Source organism: Syngnathus acus, chromosome 15 (assembly GCF_901709675.1).
Source record: "Syngnathus acus chromosome 15, fSynAcu1.2, whole genome shotgun sequence".
NCBI classification, from domain to species: domain Eukaryota; kingdom Metazoa; phylum Chordata; class Actinopteri; order Syngnathiformes; family Syngnathidae; genus Syngnathus; species Syngnathus acus.
In genome coordinates, this window is record NC_051100.1 from 4,093,759 (window position 1) to 4,114,002 (window position 20,244).

The window sequence follows — 20,244 nt, forward strand, 5'->3', positions numbered from 1 at the left end:
GGGAGAGTCAGTGGTAGTGTTGGCTCGTGAGTGAACGATTCGTTCAAAGGAAGGAATCCTTTCAGTGAACGAGAGTGCACGAATCACTTTAGGAAGTGATTCTTTTTTCAGTTCGAATGATTTCAACCAGTAGGTGTCGGTAATGCGCATTGAAGCTGGTGCCACCTTGCCGTAAAACAAAACGAAGAAGAAAATGACGTAACTTCCAGTTCACGAACGAGTCGTGAATTGCATTTCCCGTTCACGAACTGAACGAGTGGACGAGTCTGTGAGTGATTTGCATTTCCAGTTCTTCGCGAGAACGGATCAGTGAGGGAACGAATCCTGACTTTCCCGTTCGCGAACGAGGCAATGGGTGAACTGCCTTCCTTCCCGTGCATCAACGGATCAGTCAGTGAACGTGTTGCGTCTCCCTCCTGGCGTGAACTATGTAAGCCAGAATGTAGATTTACGATTTGCCAAGGAAAGAACCACTCACTGAAACACTCCTTCTTTTATGCTTTGTTTTCACCAAGCTAAAGGCTAACTTTATTGCATGAAGGGATGCGCCGTTATGCAACAACGGGGAGATTATGCTTCTCGTTGGGTAATCTTGATTTTATAACACTTATAGTAGTTTTTAAATAACGTGTATGCATATATACGCCTAAATATTATCCATTATATCTACTGCAATTTCACATTAGATTGCTGGTTTGAAATTTACTTTTATTATTATTATTTTAATAAACATTAAAACCTGTTAAAACTTGACTGGTGTTTTATTCCTTGTGTTTATTTTTCAAATGCACATTCCTGACACGTACAACAAATGCATAAAGTTATTAGCTACACCTGAAAATGGCGGTGTACCTAATGGAGTGTCTGAAAGACGTCACAGATCAAACAGCCAATCAGGAGGTGGGGGTGAGGGCGGGTGTGGCACTTCACTTTCGCTTAAGCTTTTTCCCTAATGAAGTGGCCTGTGATTAGGTACACCTCATGGACACTTAAATAGGTAGGTAAAAAAAAAAATCAATACATAAAGTGTAGCGAACGATTTAGTGAACGATTCTTTTTAACAACTCTTTTGAGCGAACCGATTCTAAAGATTCAGTTCACCTTAGAACTGGAATGCACATGACTAGTACAAAAGAGTGCAGACGGCCACAGGCATCCAAGTCGCAATAGCCGACTGGTTAGTGACACGCGCTCTTGCTCGGAAAGACCTTGGTTCGATCCCAGGCACGAGTACTTTTAGAATTGGAACCTCGCTTTGCAAACAAATGCAAGTATTTATGTGTAAATACATAAGGTGGCCCCACCCCAAGTTGGCGGAGCAAACCAATGGATCACGCCCACTACCTAGGGGGCGGGTGGAATCCAGTAGGACACTTCAATAGGGACACTACACGAGGTAAAAAAAATAAATGAATGAAAAATGAATAAATGAATTGTTTGCATATGCGTCCACTTATACAAAGTGAGGTTCCAATTCTAAAAGGATATTAGGTATGTACGAGGGAATCTTGGAAAACATGTTGGAATGCGGCCCCGAGGACTAAAGCTTGACACCTGTGACCTTTGACCATGATATTTCCCTAATAAAGTGGCCTATTAAGTACACTTGAAAATGGCGGTGTACCTAATGGAGTGTCTGTGTGATTCGCTCGTTAAGTGCACCTGCGTGAAAAGTTTTAGCTCCTGCGGAACGTGAAAGGAGCTAAAACTTTTCACGCACCTGCGCTTAACGAGGGTCACTTGGAAAACATGTTGGAACGCGGCCCCGAGGACTAGAGCTTGACACCTGTGACCTTTGTCCATGATATTTCCCTAATAAAGTGGCCTGTTATAAGTACACTTGAAAATGGCGGTGTACCTAATGGAGTGTCTGTGTGATTCGCTCGTTAAGTGCACCTGCGTGAAAAGTTTTAGCTCCTGCGGAACGTGAAAGGAGCTAAAACTTTTCACGCACCTGCGCTTAACGAGGGTCACTTGGAAAACATGTTGGAACGCGGCCCCGAGGACTAGAGCTTGACACCTGTGATCTTTGACCATGCTATTTCCCTAATAAAGTGGCCTGTTATTAGGTACACTTGAAAATGGCGGTGTACCTAATGGAGTGTCCGTGTGATCCCCTCGTTAAGCGCAGGTGCGTGAAAAGTTTTAGCTCCTGCGGAACGTGAAAAGAGCTAAAACTTTTCACGCACCTGCGCTTAACGAGGGTCACTTGGAAAACATGTTGGAACGCGGCCCCGAGGACTAGAGCTTGACACCTGTGACCTTTGTCCATGATATTTCCCTAATAAAGTGGCCTGTTATTAAGTACACTTGAAAATGGCGGTGTACCTAATGGAGTGTCTGTGTGATTCGCTCGTTAAGTGCACCTGCGTGAAAAGTTTTAGCTCCTGCGGAACGTGAAAGGAGCTAAAACTTTTCACGCACCTGCGCTTAACGAGGGTCACTTGGAAAACATGTTGGAACGCGGCCCCGAGGACTAGAGCTTGACACCTGTGACCTTTGTCCATGATATTTCCCTAATAAAGTGGCCTGTTATAAGTACACTTGAAAATGGCGGTGTACCTAATGGAGTGTCTGTGTGATTCGCTCGTTAAGTGCACCTGTGTGAAAAGTTTTAGCTCCTGCGGAACGTGAAAGGAGCTAAAACTTTTCACGCACCTGCGCTTAACGAGGGTCACTTGGAAAACATGTTGGAACGCGGCCCCGAGGACTAGAGCTTGACACCTGTGATCTTTGACCATGCTATTTCCCTAATAAAGTGGCCTGTTATTAGGTACACTTGAAAATGGCGGTGTACCTAATGGAGTGTCCGTGTGATCCCCTCGTTAAGCGCAGGTGCGTGAAAAGTTTTAGCTCCTGCGGAACGTGAAAAGAGCTAAAACTTTTCACGCACCTGCGCTTAACGAGGGTCACTTGGAAAACATGTTGGAACGCGGCCCCGAGGACTAGAGCTTGACACCTGTGACCTTTGTCCATGATATTTCCCTAATAAAGTGGCCTGTTATTAAGTACACTTGAAAATGGCGGTGTACCTAATGGAGTGTCTGTGTGATTCGCTCGTTAAGTGCACCTGCGTGAAAAGTTTTAGCTCCTGCGGAACGTGAAAGGAGCTAAAACTTTTCACGCACCTGCGCTTAACGAGGGTCACTTGGAAAACATGTTGGAACGCGGCCCCGAGGACTAGAGCTTGACACCTGTGATCTTTGACCATGCTATTTCCCTAATAAAGTGGCCTGTTATTAGGTACACTTGAAAATGGCGGTGTACCTAATGGAGTGTCCGTGTGATCCCCTCGTTAAGCGCAGGTGCGTGAAAAGTTTTAGCTCCTGCGGAACGTGAAAGGAGCTAAAACTTTTCACGCACCTGCGCTTAACGAGGGTCACTTGGAAAACATGTTGGAACGCGGCCCCGAGGACTAGAGCTTGACACCTGTGACCTTTGTCCATGATATTTCCCTAATAAAGTGGCCTGTTATTAGGTACACTTGAAAATGGCGGTGTACCTAATGGAGTGTCCGTGTGATCCCCTCGTTAAGCGCAGGTGCGTGAAAAGTTTTAGCTCCTGCGGAACGTGAAAGGAGCTAAAACTTTTCACGCACCTGCGCTTAACGAGGGTCACTTGGAAAACATGTTGGAACGCGGCCCCGAGGACTAGAGCTTGACACCTGTGATCTTTGACCATGATATTTCCCTAATAAAGTGGCCTGTTATTAGGTACACTTGAAAATGGCGGTGTACCTAATGGAGTGTCCGCGTGATCCCCTCGTTATGCGCAGGTGCGTGAAAAGTTTTAGCTCCTGCGGAACGTGAAAGGAGCTAAAACTTTTCACGCACCTGCGCTTAACGAGGGTCACTTGGAAAACATGTTGGAATGCGGCCCCGAGGACTAGAGCTTGACACCTGTGACCTTTGTCCATGATATCTCCCTAATAAAGTGGCCTGTTATTAAGTACACTTGAAAATGGCGGTGTACCTAATGGAGTGTCTGTATGATTCGCTCGTTAAGTGCACCTGCGTGAAAAGTTTTAGCTCCTGCGGAACGTGAAAGGAGCTAAAACTTTTCACGCACCTGCGCTTAACGAGGGTCACTTGGAAAACATGTTGGAACGCGGCCCCGAGGACTAGAGCTTGACACCTGTGATCTTTGACCATGCTATTTCCCTAATAAAGTGGCCTGTTATTAGGTACACTTGAAAATGGCGGTGTACCTAATGGAGTGTCCGTGTGATCCCCTCGTTAAGCGCAGGTGCGTGAAAAGTTTTAGCTCCTGCGGTACGTGAAAATGACCAAAATCTTTTCACGCAGGTGTGTTTAACGAGGGTAAAAATGGCGGTGTACCTAATAAAGTGTCCGAGTGACGTCACAGATCAAACAGCCAATCAGAAAGTGGGGGTGAGGGCGGGTGTGGCACTTTTCACTTTCCGTGAAGGTTTGACCATGATTTTTTTATTATTTGATTTATAAAAAAAAAAAAAAAAGGATCAGTGTGCGTGTGTGTCGGTGGGTGATTCGTTGAACGATTCGTTTGAACGAATCGTTTGAGTGAACTGAGTTTAAAGCTCCAGTTCATTTAAAAGAACTGGAATGCACATCACTAGTCAGTGGAAGTGGCCCATTTGATTCCCGTCGCTACCTGCTGCTTATTGTCCTCAGATGTCGTCGGACCGCTGCGGAAGCTTTTGTAACTTTTGGTGAGAGACGAAGCAAAGTCAAAGTTTCTTCTTCACCGTGCTGGTTAATGCACTTTTGCATTCATCCCACAATACAGTCATTTTCACGTTTCGTCTTTATTTTTTGCAAAAAAAAATAAACACCAACAACCTCACTGAATAAGCATCACATTACTTAAACTGAATGCGCCACTGAGAACTGAACAAACTGCAGCATACATTTTTAATGTAAATATTGCACAAAGCAGCAACAGAATACAACAAAATATCATGCAAAAGTAACCCGACAAGTATTCACATGAAAGAACACAAGCAGAAAAGTCTTCAGTGTTCATCCCACGATAAGTTCTTGGGCCTCCACCGCATGATGGGAACCAAAAAAATGTATTTGTCCATTTGTCTTACTGACACATAACGCTGACAACACTTTAAAAAAAAAAAAAAGGCTTGATAGAATTCCAGCATTCATTCCAAAGAGACTAACCACACTCAGCCGCCGCGTGGGCTGAGCTAGCTTGACAGGAGATAGGTCTTCGCCGTGTCGGACAAACGGGCAACCTTTATTCCGTCGGCTTCTTGAAGGCCAACCTAGTACTGAGGAAAAGTCCAACATTTCCATGCTGGTATGTTGCCGTGATCGATACTTTTCATTGTATTCTGCTCTGGATCTTTTGCAGCTAACAAATACATGGTGGATTGGGGGACTGGGGCGCCCTCTATGCTTGAGAAAAGATCCACAACTAAAGTGCCGAATTCGTTATTTGATATAGCCACAAAATCTGATTGTGTTGTCTACTTAATGTGTCTTGAGGAACGGATTTGCTCTTTAAAAAAAAAAAAAAAAGAAGCTTTTAACTTATTCACTACCATTGACGGCTATAGACATTTGAACTGTGCTGGCAGTGAAGGAGTTAAGATGAGTGTGTTCAATGTAATACAAACAAGGAAGCGTGTCAAATGAATGGAATTCCTAAAGGTCATAAAAACTGTCACTGGAGCCATTTGTGCCGCACAACAGCACTTGAGCTGTCTTAGCAAGAACGTACGACACACCGTTCCCTCTATCGAGAAAATAAAAATACCACATTTCCTTGTTTGCATGTCAAACAAGCTGTAAACCAATCCGTTTGTGCAGCACTAATGTCTTTTTGAAGACGTGTAATGTAAAATTTGCCGTCCACTCAATGGGACAGATGTCTGTCTCATCGGCACGTAGCTTTCATCTTCCATTCCGCACGCACTTTTGTCGTGACGCGGAATAATTTGAGCATCAGGCGGCAGCGACGGAGCGCGCAGATGTCGAAGTGGCGGCTGTCCTTCCTCCACTGGATATTGCCAACCTTCATTTGATGGCAATCTCGCAGATAAGATTTTGCAGATTGCGACGGGCTAAATGAAGGCGCTTGCCTTCGCTGTCTTGGAGTCGCAATAAGACGCTTCTGCGTCAACGCAAACAAAGTCCACAGAAGAGCAAAGCCAAAATGTTTTCCATCGACTGCCAGAAGACGACTTTGTCTCAGTGTTCTGCCACTTTTTGGAAAGAAGCGCCTTTCTTCCATTCTGAACGGACTGTACACTATTTACATCAAAAGATGAAGGTCCTTGCAAAAATACTCTCCAGTCAAAAAAAGACAGTCCCATTTGGAGAGCGGGCACGTATAAATCTGTACAGTCTCCTCGGATGGATTAGGCGGGCGCGGCGCGGCGCCGCAGCGTGAGCCGCTCTGTCCATGCGTGGGTAGCAAAACACTCGAGAGCATTCATCGTGACCGCGCTGGAAGTAACTGCCGGCCGGGGAAGATGTATTGCTTTGGCGTCCCCCCCTGTCGACGCCGCACATTAAAACACATGGGGCGGTTCATCTGGGAGCTTGACGTCGGCACGTGATGGCAGGTAGCCTGGCGAGGGGACAAGAGAGGACAAACACAGGAGGAGGTTTATGCTATCATTTGCATAAGAACTTTGTTGCCGCCCCCCCCCCCCCCCCTTAATCAACCCCCCCACCCACACACACATGCGTGGAAAACACATTCATTCATCTTGGACGGGTCAACTGTTCAACTGCAGCGGAGGCGAGTAAATCAAGCCAGGGCGGCGAGGATGTTCCTTGATGAAAAAGCTTTCACGCTCTTCACCGCGCTCCCGGTGCGCTAATTATTTTATTGGGACAAATAACTCACGTAGCTCGACGCTTCGGCTCCCCCGAGCGCCTATTCGATCTACCTGCTGCTGGCAGACACCGTAAACTACTCACTGAGTTAAGTAATAAAGTCAAACACTAAAAATATATCTGTGGTGATGTGTGCATTTAATAGATGCATACAAATGATAGAGATAAGAAAAAAAAAAGAGCTCTGCAGTTTTATTGGCCCATCTTCAGGCAAAGATTGATGACTGTGACAGTTTGTCTATGATTTTGCAAGCGTTCCTTTTTCCAAGCATTCTCTTTAGACGTCCTGATAATGTCGATTTATTTTTTCTTTTTGTCAACTGAATTTGAATGAAGCTTTTCAAGAGCGCCAACGCGAAGAATATTACCTTCAACTTTCTGAATGGCTTCTCTTTTTATTCAAAGGTTAAGTTATGCACGCGAGTAATAAAGGAGCGAGGCCATTAAGTGTGAGGGATGCGAAGGTGTTTTGTTTCTTATAATGATGCTATAGCGTCGGAACATATTCATGGCCGGTGCGCCCCAATAACGCTAGCCTTGATGTTCTTTTCGTTAACGCTGCCTGCTGGCCTCCTTTTTGACTTTTAGTAGTAGCTTCTTGTCATGTCCAGAATCAAATAAAAAAAAAAACATACCTCTACTTTTTGAATCCAGCTGTACATCCACGCGATCCAGTGAGGTCATCTTATCCGCCTCGGCTTTTGTGTCCGCCACGGAGGTGACGGTGGGCACGACCTCTTGTTCTTTGTCAGGCTGCTCCGCCGTGTACGTGTTGAGGCCCGGGATCTTCCTGGGGGGGGTAGTAAGGGTCAAAGGGGACACGTTGTGGCAAATTGACTTTTTAAACGGCAGGCTTGGCCCGTACGGTCGGCGGACTGTTAACGGTCTAAAGCGCTAGCCGCCGTGCGGGAAGCGTGACGGCGACACTTGAAGTGTTTGGCAGGTCATCTGAAAGAATGTGTGTTGTTTTCTGTATTTTGTTTTTACACCAACCAAAAGAGTGTCTGTCTATTCTTCCTTTATCCTAACCACTTATTATTCGTTCTAGCTAGCAATGGTAGGCAACAATGCTAACATTTTCAAGAACGACTTGAGAGAAAAATACATCAAATATTTCAAAGTCAAATTAACTTTGGCGCCAACGGTTAAAGGCCTTAATAGTCTCAACTTAAAATTTCACCCAAAAGCAAGAGGCTCTTTTTAAAAAATAATAACATTGGGGGGCAACTTAATGGAGAGCTGCCATCAAGTGCTCGGCGCTAATGCGTCTACTAAACATAATGCGCGGCACTCTATTTTTAAGGACGTCGGAGGATTGCTTGAAAGCGGGCAAACTGGGCCACTTTGCAGTCCACCGGGCATCGCACTTGCACTTTCCTATTGTTCACCTCCATCTTCAATCAATTTTTCATCCCCTCTGACGCACTCTGCCGTGCTGTCTCAAACTTTTTTTTTTTTTACATTCCAGAAACTCCCTTTGCATGTCTGTTGCATTTGGGTCATATTAGTGCCAAATTTCCTCTAATGGCGGCCATTCTTTTAGAGATCAAGTGCACAATGTCCATCGAATTGAGGCGTGAAATCGACACGCACAATTTATTTTCTTCTCTTAAGTCGAACAAGCCAATTTCCACAGCTGAGTGACAATGTTTACTGTACACGGTTGACTTTGCAACACGTGTTGTCTCAGGACTTATCTCGTCACCCTCTGCTGCCATTCTCGCCTCACCTTGGGCGGCCGCGTTTAGCATTTCCTAAAGGTCAAGCCTCACATCGTCACATCGTCACGCAGATGAATATTGATAACCGTGGGCCCCCGACACCCATTTGGCACGCAGGGCCGGGCGAGAATTGATTAGGCTGTCATTGGCTGTAATATTGCGCGGATTGAGACGGAGGGGAGTCGTCTAATTCCCGCAGCTATTATCGTGTCGCCCGTGTCCATAACTCGGAGATTTGTGGCGGCTAAATACTTGGGGGAAGTTTTGAGGGAGTTCAGCGGCGAGGTGCTTGCCGCTAGGTGCCGGGATGAATTTAAATGAGTCAATTATGACAAAATAGGCACATCGATAATAGCAGGAACTTTGCAAGAAGATGAACGTTTGATAAAGTTGGCCTCACCGCCACTTGGCTGCGAGTTGCGTCACGGTTAGCATAAACGATTGTCGCTGCTGCTTGGTCATCATGCACTCGTGTATTATACGGCGGGATGATTTATTTTTCGACTTCGATTTGAAATTCATAAATAAAGCACACTGCCGATTTTTGAGGAATTTAAAGGATATGAAGATTATTTGTTTTATTTGTTTTTTTCTTCTTTTTTTTTTTAAATTGTCACAAATGTCATGAAAATGGCACCTTCTGTGTGACTTTACTGCTGCGTTGCTTGTACTGTACCTTTTAAATTTATAAATGGCAAAGACGACCAGCCCCATCAGCGCCACGGACACCAGCATTATGATGGCAGTGCTGCTGTGGCTGCTATCGCTGCTGTCCACCAGAGGAGCTTCAAAGGAGAAGGTTGAGAACAAATGGAAATGAACAACACGGCTGATGCGGTCACCTGAAAGGAACCCGTGCATCCCCGAGGTGTGCAGGCGCGCTCACCTGGCGACAGTCTGCTGGCGTAGACGTTCACCTGCACTCCCGCCTTGAGTGTGAACTGGACGAGGTCCTGGTTCAGAGCACTTAGCAGCACCTGAGAGAGCTGTGAAGGGAGGGAGGGAGGGAGGGAGGGGTGGCAAACGGTTAGCGGCCATGCTTCTTCCACCGCCGCCACCATCAATATTTCAGCCTTAGTCATTTCCTTCAGCTGCTTGAATTATGAATTTTTGCTTCTAACGGGGCCGGCGCACGTTTGATGCTGATGGAAGCCCTGTCAGGTAAAGGGCGTTTTGCTTTGGTGAGTCACTGACATTTGAAAATAAATTGATAGTTTTTGTCTTCAATGGTGACAGATGTGCTTTGTCTTTTGTAACGCATTTAAAAATCCAGCCAGCGGGTTAAACTAATGGAGCAACTACCTTCAATACTGTCGAGCTAAATTACAAAATTTGTTGCATGAAATTGTATTAGTAATTAAATCCCAGTAGTCTGTTCTTTTTTTTGGTCCAATCAGATTTCAGCCTGTGTGTGCCATGTTAATGTAATCTGCCCGTAATCTTCTCAGGCGACCACTAGAGAGCAGAGGAGGGTAGCGTAGCCACAAATTGTACTCGAGTACTGTTAACAAGGGCTGCTTCATTAAAAGAAAATGTAGCGGTCGCAACTGAGCCATTTTTGAAAAATCTCACATATCAATTACCGTTTTTTTCCATGTATAATGCGCCCCCATGTATAATACGCACCCTAAAAATGTCATGTCGATGTTGGAAAAAAGCCTGTACCCATGTATAATACGCACCCAAATTTTGACTCCTACTTAAGTCCGTAAACGTAAAATTATTTCAGAAATAAGATCATCTTTGGGAACAACCGGTTGTTATTCTGCCGGTCAGTATCACTGCGCATGCGCTAGCAAACTCGATAGCGAAGAAATGTTTCGGATTTGTGTAGGGTACATTGTGACAGCAAACGAGCAGGTGATCGAGCAAGCGTCTGATACGAGAGCATTGTGTTCGTATGGAGCGTGTTTGAAGTGAACAGCAGAGAAGAAAGGAACAAGGCAAAGTGTTGTGAAATAAAATATTACCTGTAATACGCATTTAGGTAGAGAACTGAACTCTCGCTCTTTATATAGCTGACGTGTCAAAAAATAAAAAATTGTACCCATGTATAATGCGCACCCCAGATTTTAGGACAATAAATTAGTTAAATTTTGCGCATTATACATGGAAAAAAACGGTATTTTTAAGTTGAGCCTTCAAAAATTAGCCTTTTCTTGGTAAGATGCGGGTTGCCATGGCAACAGTGTTCCACAGCTCCTCAGAAAAGTTCGTGTTCTAACATTGTGAAGGCCAAAACACGCTTCAGAGCAAATATGAAGTACCCGCTAGGAGAATAACATGAAAAATTAAAACCGCTACCGCCACGATAAAAAAACGAGGTCATCACGCCTGGACTCTCATTAAATGTGTGAAATTTCGACAAGATTCTTGGTGTGCCGCTGTGTTGCATATTTGTAATATTTTGATGCTTTCGGTGATTGTGACGTGACAGCTGTGGTATTCAGATTTAGTCCCCACTGAAGGCCCAGGTCCCAAACGCACGACCCAGCACAATTAAAGTCGCCGACACGAGGCCGTGGCACAACGAGAGAGCCCGTCGGAGTTGTCATCTTATGCCTCAATAAGTCCGTTTCGCTCCATCTGAAATCTTCCCACTGGTTAAAATTAGAGCACTCCACGCAGTATGAATAATTACTTTTTGTTCTCGTGGTATTTCAGGGTCAGTAAATCTATTACACTTTTTAATAAGCTTGCTGCACATCCAAACATGAATGTGTGTTTAAAAAATGTGTTGGGTTTCCATGTTTAGAATCAAGATATTTAAACTGAAGGGATTGGGGGAAAAAAAAAAAAAAAAATTCAGACTCATCCAAACACATTCCAATTTTCACATTTCAGCTTTGAGACGCAATTTCTACTGAAATTGCACAATTTCTGTTTATCCCTTTGTCCTGATGTTTCTAGCAGGTAATCAGACAGGCTTAGGATAAATCCATCACTTTAATTCCCAATGCAGGCCTCCTGCCCCGGTTTGCCTCCTCGCTTACTGCCAATTATATGATGCATCAATGTAATTAAATACCTATTAACTTCGTTTGAGACTGACTGTGAGCCCCGACAGTCGTGTTTACTCAGGCCACACCGACGTCTAACCTGCTCGCAGGGTAAAAAATTAGCTTATGTCGCCATTTTATTGATCGCTTTCACAACAGAGGACGTCTGTAGAAGATTGGAATTACTGCTTTTACTATCCATCCGTTCATTCTCCATGGCGCTTGTCCTCATTGGGGTCACGGCCAATCTGGAGTCTATCCCAGCAGCTGACTTTGAGGTGAGATGCTGGGTACACCCTGGAATGGTCGCCAATTTATTACAGGGCACACACAGCCAAACAATATTTCACACTCATTTGCACCTCTAGACAGTTTCAATGGGCCAGAGCTGAGATTCGTCGTCTCCTGTGGTTCTATATGGAACGACATTGCTCTCTAGTGTTAAGAAAGCGCATTACATGTGAATGGACAATTCCAGGTCATTACATTAGGGACACCTGTTCCTTTGAAATACTGTTGAAATATTAATCAACAGATTGAATGAACGGAAGAAATGTGTTATACTGAGTGTAGTAATGATTAAAAAAAGAAATCATATTTACAGGTGTCCTGCAATTGTCCTCGAGTCCGCCACAAATATTTAACACATTTTTTTCTTATATAGCTCTCGCTTCTGTTAGCGGTCATTAGGTGTACCTAATAATGTGGCAAGTAAGATGACAAGCTTCAGTGTGACAAACGTAATCTTGTTCATATCGCAAGGATGAATGACCACGATGTGATGATCATTTTGAATTAAAGCGATTATAAATTGAATACAATTGAAATATTTTCTTCTGGTTCTGTCATCCACACCAGAACTCAATGTTTTTCCACTAATATGTTCTGCCTACTTACACAGGCATGATTGTTGATGAAGTCATTACGATTCAGGTACCTTGGAGTTTGCTAATTAAGCACATTGTTGGTGCAAAGCAGATGATCCCGATCCAAATTGGCTTTCTATGTTTAGAAACGCTCACAGAGAATTATTCAGAAAAAAACCTTTTTTTTTTCTTCACGGAAACACTGCGAACAGAAACGTGTGTGAAATGTAAAAAAAAGCATAATGGTGATCAGTAAGAAATAGAGCTGCTTGATTTTCTCACCTCTTCACACACGTTTTGACTTTTCGAGAAGCTGCCAGACTTGAGAATAAATAGGTAAGAAATACCTGTTCCAGGTGTTGGCGCTTTTCACCCCTGGCGTCACCTCTGTTCCTCCTCTCAGGAACGATGAAGATCTCGGCCGTGGTCGGCAGACCTGGGAACACGTTGACCAGCAACTGGTCCTCGCTGATCCCCGTGACCTTTTTTTTTAAACAACAACGGAAACTCATCCAGATGTCGTCTTTCGGCTTCATCTCTCATTTTCCTAAGCACTGTCAAGTCCGGACGCACAAATCAGCGCAAACACGCAGGTTCAATCTGACAGACTTTGCTTGGAAAAAAAAAAAAAAGAAGGGAAAAAAAACGCAGCTTTTAGTGCATTTATGCTTTAAGCTTCTGCTGTCACAGTCTGACAAGACAGAAGGTCAAAGTGAATGTTTTATACACGGAGATATATTTAGAGCTCGCAAAGCAGGTCTTTTACATAAGCAGCTGTCTTTTGGACTCGTGTAACGAGCGCTGAAAAAAGATTTCCAACCCAAGTTGGAAAGAAAAAGACATTTGTGGGATTCCTGACCTGGACAACGGAGCGCTTCACCACCCTTCCGATGTCCGTCCGCCACTCAGACAGGCTGGGATTGGCGTCATCCAGATTGGAGGAAAAGGCCAGAATATGTGACTGGAAATAATCTGTAAAGCAAATAAATACATTAATTCAACAGTTTGTGCATCAAGGTTTGTGCATCTGGTGTGTGCATCTTGGCCACCAGAGGGCAGTGTAATACAGATGGACAAAAATACCATAGAAAAGTTTCTCAACTTTTTTTTTTTTTTTTTGCAGAGGCCTGTGAGTGGTTATATTGTCTGAATGTGAATTGCTGCACAGTTTACATTGCTTAAAGGGTGCAGTCCAGGATTAGCCCCGTCTCTCCTGGCGGCAGTCAGCTCGTATAAACACCACCTCACAGATGACCTTGGACATAAGTGATAGAAATAGCTTCCCTGTCAGAAAGACGTAAAACAATTTACCATAAACTGCCACTGTCATGTGATCTTGATGGACGGTGTTCCCGACTGAAGCCTGAACGGTGACCACGTGACTTCCCTCCCGGGTAAAGGTGAAGGACATCCCTCCATCCAAACTCAGCAAAGGCTGAAAGGCCAACGAGGAAGTGTATGAAGGCTGTCACTGGCGTCCATTGAAAGGTAAATCTCACCTCTGTTTTGTTGTCAAACCACCAGTAGTACGTGACTGTCCCTACGTTGGCGGGTCGCAGCGTCGTCGTGAAGTTGACGGCTTTGTTCTTGATGGCCACGGACGGAGCGGAGAGCTGCACCTGCTCGAGCTGACCTTTGAGCAAGAAAACACAAATGGATGATCCCAAATTGTGCTGATGTTTTGGTTAGCGACAGAGTTCAAACGCTATATTTGAGGGAATGCAACCAAGATTTGTGGTCAATTGGAAGTTGGATATTGTGTTTGGGCAAATTGTGCTACTGTTTTGGTTAGCAACAGAGTCCAAACACTATATTTGAGGGAATAGAGATGTCGGTTCTATTCAACAGAACCCACAAATCACTCCTCCCTCATTATGAAGTTCTGCTCGTGACTCACAAGTGACGTGGAGGTAGAGCGTCACCCGATCAAATCCCAGAACGTTGCTCGCTATGGCAGAAACTTGGTAGATGCCAACTTTGCCGTAGACATGCTTGACGCCGTCCTCTATGGAGCTGATGTTGACGTAGGATATGGTCGTGCCGTCGCCAAAGTCCACCGTTACGCTCGTGGTTGAGCTCAGGCCCTCTTCGAGAAAGACCAAGAAGGTGACGTTCTTGTTGAGCGCCGCCACCAGCACGCCCTCGCTGGTGAAGAGCTGCAGGCCCCTGGGGACTTGACGGGGACACTTCTGCCGCCTGGGGCTGTACTTGAGCAGAGTCCCCTCCGTGCAGTTGTTAGACAACGCTCGGCGGTATCTGAGAGTGAAAAATAGATTTCCGACCAAGCGAATCTTTACCATCGGTGCTCCCCTTGCTACGGTTTGTTTGACGTGACAGCGGAATGAGGTAACATTGTACCCTGTGGAATTGAGGAAACTCTCCCCCGTGATGCAATCTCTGGATGTGGCCGAGGGAACAAACCAGAACGCCGGAGAGCAGCTTCCGTCGACCTGCCGCTCAAATCCGTAGTCGCTGTCACGTACGGAACACAGAGAAGAACTTTGATACTTCAATGATTAAACTCAGGGCAATAGAATGACAAGTAATTAAGACTTTACCAAGCCAGATTCACATTTTCTTTCACATTTCTTTTCATGGCAGAACTTGACAAAATGGCGTTGAAGATTGTTAACTACGCACGCCAGCGCCTTTCATTTTGCTCCCGATCAAAGAGAGTAAAAAAAAAAAAGCAAGTACAAGACAGTCTTGACGTGAGGGAACCTGTCACATGATTTCTACTTAACACATTAAAAGAAATAGCTCCTAATTAAGTCTTGTCAAGGAGCAAGTTCTAAACTATACACGAGGGAGGCCACAATACAGCGCTGTCAAACGAGCTCTTTTGTATCAGTTGAAAAGATCGGCGCTTCTTTTCATCAGCTGATTACATGCTTCTTCTTGGCGCACCATTTTAAGATGAGAATTGTTCCGTAGCTGAGCCCAAAAAAAAAATTAACAGAGCAATGTAAGGACTGCAAAATTTTACTGTTGTGAAGAAAGACCGTACACGGGCAAATGTTACCTCCGTTCAACGCTCCCGGAAATCACTTGAAAGTAACAAACGTAATCAGAAATCCAAAGCAAATCAAGACGTTCCTTTTGAATAGTGCTTGAGGAGAATTAGCTAAGACTGCATCATAATTTTTCAAGACGAAAAGTGAGCATAACGGGGTCAACGTCACATCAGTGCACATTGAACAGATTTTTCGATGAGCCGAATCAGTAGCCTGTTTATGAACTGCCCATCAAAGCCAAGTTTTGTCTCCCAAAACCATTTTGCCGAGACAGAACCAGGACGTTGAAGTTTGATGGTATTTACTAATCCATCGTTTGTACCAATAGACACTGTACAAAAAGAGCTTTTTCTTCACACGTCTGCTATCAGAAGATGAGAGAATGTTTCTCTCTCTCACGCACACATTTTCATCCAACGCTACGCCTGCCTGGCATGACTCGACGACACGGCGGATTAAGCAAGATGTTTGTAATTTCAGACATACGCGGCGGGCTTATTTTGAAAAGGGCGCCGTTGTGGGCGTGAACACAACCAATTTCTGTGAGGGACGAGAACAACGTGACAACAAAAGTGGGTCCTCTCATTAAATGAGCGAATGATAATCGCTGGCCGCTTGACGTGCTAACCTCCGTTTTTTCCTATTGTTTTTCACAAGTGAAGTTCCCAGTTGTTGTTTTGAAGTTGACAAAAACAAAACAGGAGGCCCTGACTACTAAGTGAAAAGTTTTCAAAGGCTCCTTCATGTTGTTATTATGTGTTGTAGTTGAGTGCGAGTGTGTTTTCTATTGAAAAGGGGGGGGGGGGGGGGCTCACCACTCAAAGTCGGCCTCTGTGCACGGACAGGACTCTGACATCTGAGAGATGTACTGTTCTCTGGCCTTGACGCAACGAGCGTTTACTCGCAGTTTCTGGAAGATTCTCTTCATCCCCATGATGCAGACTTCTCCCTGCAATGAATAATGAATCAGAACCATCTCACAGCCTTCTTCTTCTCTTTGCGTCTTTGTCGTCTTCTTTGGCCCGCTTTTCAAGGCGAGAGCAAATCAAAGGAAGCATCGCCTGTCGGCCCAAAGACCGACGTACCTCGTTGTCCAACTGCCACGGCGTGTAATCTTCCGAAGTGCAGCGGCGTTGGAAAATGGACCGGAAGTCAATTTTGACCAGCTGCCACTCGGATCGGTGACTGAAGTGACCGAAGATCCTGCGAGTCAAAAGTGGAAGGCGGTGGGGGAAAGTAGGTCAGAACTTTTGCTGCACTTAAGATAAAAAAATAATTATTTTGGCCAACAGGCTGCTTTTAATCAATTGCGAGCGAATGGAAAAAAAAAAAAGAGACATATCTAGGGCAAAATTAAACGCGTTCAAAGGCACTCGAACGGAAAAGTCTTCAAAGGCCGATATGTCATTGTGCCTCCATTAACAGCGCGCCAACACGCCAATGACTTTCATCTCTTACGTCATGATGAGGGTGTCCTCCCCGGGCTCCCCCAGCACCCCGTCCACATAGAGCGGCGAGGAGGTGAAGCTAAATTTGTCCCAGTTTCTGCCTTCATCAAAACTCAGCCTAAGGGAAGAAGAAGAACAACAACGGATGGATCACAAACAGCCCGGCTACAAATAGAGCCGTGACGCCAGAGGAGCGTCTCTACTCAGAAGATTGATGGTTGAGTGGGACACCTACCAAATGTGTCGAATAGGCAGAGGTGTGTGTCGGATAGCGACCAGAGATCCTCCTTGATTCAGGAAGAACACGCTGTACTCTTCCTGAAAAGCCTCCACACACACACATACCGCCATCTTTATCTTACTTTTTCTTTCTTACTTTTGAATTCATGCAGCAGCTGGGGAAGGCGTAACAGACTCGCATACATAAAACAAACGAAAGAAACAACAAGACGCAGACTCGTTCTCGCTTGTTTGAACTAACGAGAGCATCAAGATGGGTTGACTTAACAGATGATTCTGGCCCGTGGCAAAAAAGCTGTGTGTTTTATTTCTTGGCTTTTTGAAAGCGTCTTATTCTAAATATAAACGAGGAGTGACAAAGTGGAGGCTTCGACGCAACTTCACTTTTGGAAACTGACTGTCAGTTTGTTTGGGCATCAGCCATCTTTTATTAGTACCCACAATATGAGTCATTGCTGGTGATGGGATGCATTTTCTATACACTCGAGGCCACGTCATCATGATAGCTAATACAAAAGTAAAGAAACAGATCATTACTATTTCAACCTTCCTTATTTGGCAGAGAGTAAAGAGCTAAGCTAACTAGTTGAGTAAGCGTTTATCCTCATCGTAGTCTACCTCTCTCCACGTGTTGCCAGCGTCAGATGTGATGAAGATGCTGACATTTGTAGTGGTGAGCTCGGGTCCAACGACACCTGCAAATCAAAAAGATGAGAAAACTCAACACAAGAACAAGAGAAAAAGGTTGACTTTTTTTTTTTTTTTACCTAAAGAAAAACAGCGACTCGCAGGGGGATAAATAAATAAATCAATTCATAAAAGAATAAATAGATAAATAAATCAATAAATTAAAAAAGTGCATAAATAAATAAAAGTAAATAAATAAATAAATAAATAAATAAGAAAGATCCAGCAGATGGAGCTATGATGGCTGTAATGTCTTGGCGTTTGCATCTACAGTTTTGCCTAGCAAGATATAGTCATGAGGCTCCAAATATTAATCCCGACGCGAAAAGAGTGACGCAAAAACGGCTTATTTCAAATTCATCTTCACCTGATGCGATGATAACCCCAGGCGCCGTCTCTTTGCTGACAATGTTTCCAGAGGTGTAAGGATTCTCCGAAACGTGGAGGTGCAGATGTAACGAGCAGTACGGCTGCGAGGAAACGCATTAACGTCTTGTTAGCGGATTGACTAAGAGCGAAATTTTGCTGGCAGCCAATGACAGCAAGCAACTTACTTGCTCACAATCCACCCGCTTGCCTTGGAGATCCGTCGCCGGAGCCTGCAGAAGCCGCCAGTCTCTTCCTTTGTTGTACGTGATGTAAGTTTTCACTTGGTTCTCCACAACTTTATTTGACAGAAACACCCCTTTAATCCCAGCAACCTGCAAGACATGAAACATAAGCGCAATGGGGTGAAAATAAATAACCTCCCTTTGAAAAAAGAAAAAAAAAAAAAGAGTGCGTTGGGGAGGGGGAGGATAAAAACAAGCATACATTATTGAAAGTAAAGCAAAGCTGGAGCTAGGGTTTGGGGAGGAAGACATGTCACAATTAGACAAGACGTTTTCCTGACAGGGAGCACGATTTTGCACCATCTGCAGAATCAAAACAACATCTGGCGCAGCCGTGAGATTTCCAGACGTGTTATTTTTTTCAATTTATGTGCAAAGAGATGACGGCTGGCCCTTACAGACCGTTGTCAAACTCAAGGCGCAGGGGCCAGATCTGGCCCACCAAATCATTTTATGTGGTCTGCTAACACCTTTACTGCCAACCATAAAATCTTTGTGAACAATATTGAAGAGAAACAGGCCTTTGGTGTACATGGGGGGAAAAATTGGGAGTGGAAACAAGACTTGCATTTATATTTTGTTCACTGTCATCAATTTGTTGGATTTCAGTCGTAACGGCCCTCTGAGGGAAAGCATAACGACAATGCAGCACCGTGATAAGAATGAGTCCGACAACCCTACACTCGCTACTTTTTCTTTTAACACTCACGCTGCTGAGTCACGGCAGCTAAATGAATGTGGGCGGAGTGGTCAATGAAAGACACGCTGATGGCGCCCAGCCAGGCACTTTAAGTGTTTGAATGCAAACAAGAATTAATCGGGGCTACTTAAACACACGCGCACACACGTAGAGCACACGCGGTGATGCGCGACCTCACTCGACATCTGTCAACACACATCCGCACAAAATCCAGTTTGCCAGCCTGCCGGCTACAAGCGTCGCCGCTTTTGCTGGTGCCTGCTCGCTTACACAGACTTTTTTTTTTTTTTTTTGCTTCTTCTTTAAGTCAAATCTTGCGGTGCATCGGCATCTGTTCCATTATTGCGGAAACGATGTGGAATTGAAACGACGCTGTTGATGTTCGGCTTTTGTCAAAGACAGACTTGGTTTTTGTTGCCGCTTCAACCGGAATGTATTTTAGGAAAGTTATTTTCTTCTCCTGTTATTTGACTTCTCTACTGGGACAAGGTTGAGAGTGTTTTTTTTCTTCTTTGTACAGTGAATATCTGTATTCCGGTTCATCTTTAGCGCCGATTTTAAGTGATCTTTTGTTTCCGACTTATAAGAGATGCAGTGTGATAGAGGAAGAAGAAAAGCAGCGAGAGGAGGCAGAGAAGGTCCCCAACTAAAAAAATCAGGTCTCCATTTTTAGTCCTAAGTTTTGGGGTATTTTTTTTTTTAACAGTTAACCATGAGCACAAATATTACAATGAAAGCATCAATGTTGGCGCCCACCTCGTAAAGGTCGATCATGATGTTGCCTTCCGGTCCGCCGCTGCTCACCACGTCCTCCAGCATCAGCGTGAAGAAGAGACCCCGAGACTCGGACATATACAGGTTGTACGAGTCATTTTGGTGCCAGTCTTGGATAGCCGCCACCACCTGGTTGTCGTCGGTGCTAATAATCTGCAAGTCCTAAAAGGGGAGAGGGGGGGGGGTAGTAGGTGCAGGTTGCTAAGTAACAAGGCATCAAAAGAAGAGGTACATTAACGTGCGCTGTGGCTTGTGATTTTTCATTCGATAACTAATGATAATTGGGAATAACACTGCCCGGTGATGTGCGTCCTCGACTTTGTGACAAAGATGGATGGATATGCG

The 20,244-nt window shown here is 44.6% G+C and overlaps 1 protein-coding gene across 3 annotated transcripts in view; it reads right to left on the bottom strand.

Annotated features, from left to right (window-relative positions):
• Positions 1-4,766: 4,766 nt before the first annotated feature.
• LOC119134490 (VPS10 domain-containing receptor SorCS1-like) overlaps positions 4,767-20,244 on the bottom strand; it is a 61,472-nt gene continuing 45,994 nt past the window's right edge. For all 3 annotated transcript variants that reach the window (XM_037271187.1, XM_037271188.1, XM_037271185.1), the window contains 18 exons: positions 19,882-20,061; positions 18,369-18,515; positions 18,182-18,284; positions 17,746-17,822; positions 17,123-17,214; positions 16,898-17,005; positions 16,525-16,642; positions 16,255-16,388; positions 14,784-14,897; positions 14,323-14,681; positions 13,925-14,058; positions 13,737-13,860; positions 13,285-13,397; positions 12,773-12,907; positions 9,447-9,546; positions 9,237-9,345; positions 7,475-7,629; positions 4,767-6,567 (listed from right to left, as the gene is read on the bottom strand). In XM_037271187.1, the coding sequence (XP_037127082.1) occupies positions 6,509-6,567; positions 7,475-7,629; positions 9,237-9,345; positions 9,447-9,546; positions 12,773-12,907; positions 13,285-13,397; positions 13,737-13,860; positions 13,925-14,058; positions 14,323-14,681; positions 14,784-14,897; positions 16,255-16,388; positions 16,525-16,642; positions 16,898-17,005; positions 17,123-17,214; positions 17,746-17,822; positions 18,182-18,284; positions 18,369-18,515; positions 19,882-20,061 (2,361 nt within the window). In that variant the 3' untranslated portion in view covers positions 4,767-6,508. The remainder of the gene's footprint in view (positions 6,568-7,474; positions 7,630-9,236; positions 9,346-9,446; positions 9,547-12,772; positions 12,908-13,284; positions 13,398-13,736; positions 13,861-13,924; positions 14,059-14,322; positions 14,682-14,783; positions 14,898-16,254; positions 16,389-16,524; positions 16,643-16,897; positions 17,006-17,122; positions 17,215-17,745; positions 17,823-18,181; positions 18,285-18,368; positions 18,516-19,881; positions 20,062-20,244) is intronic.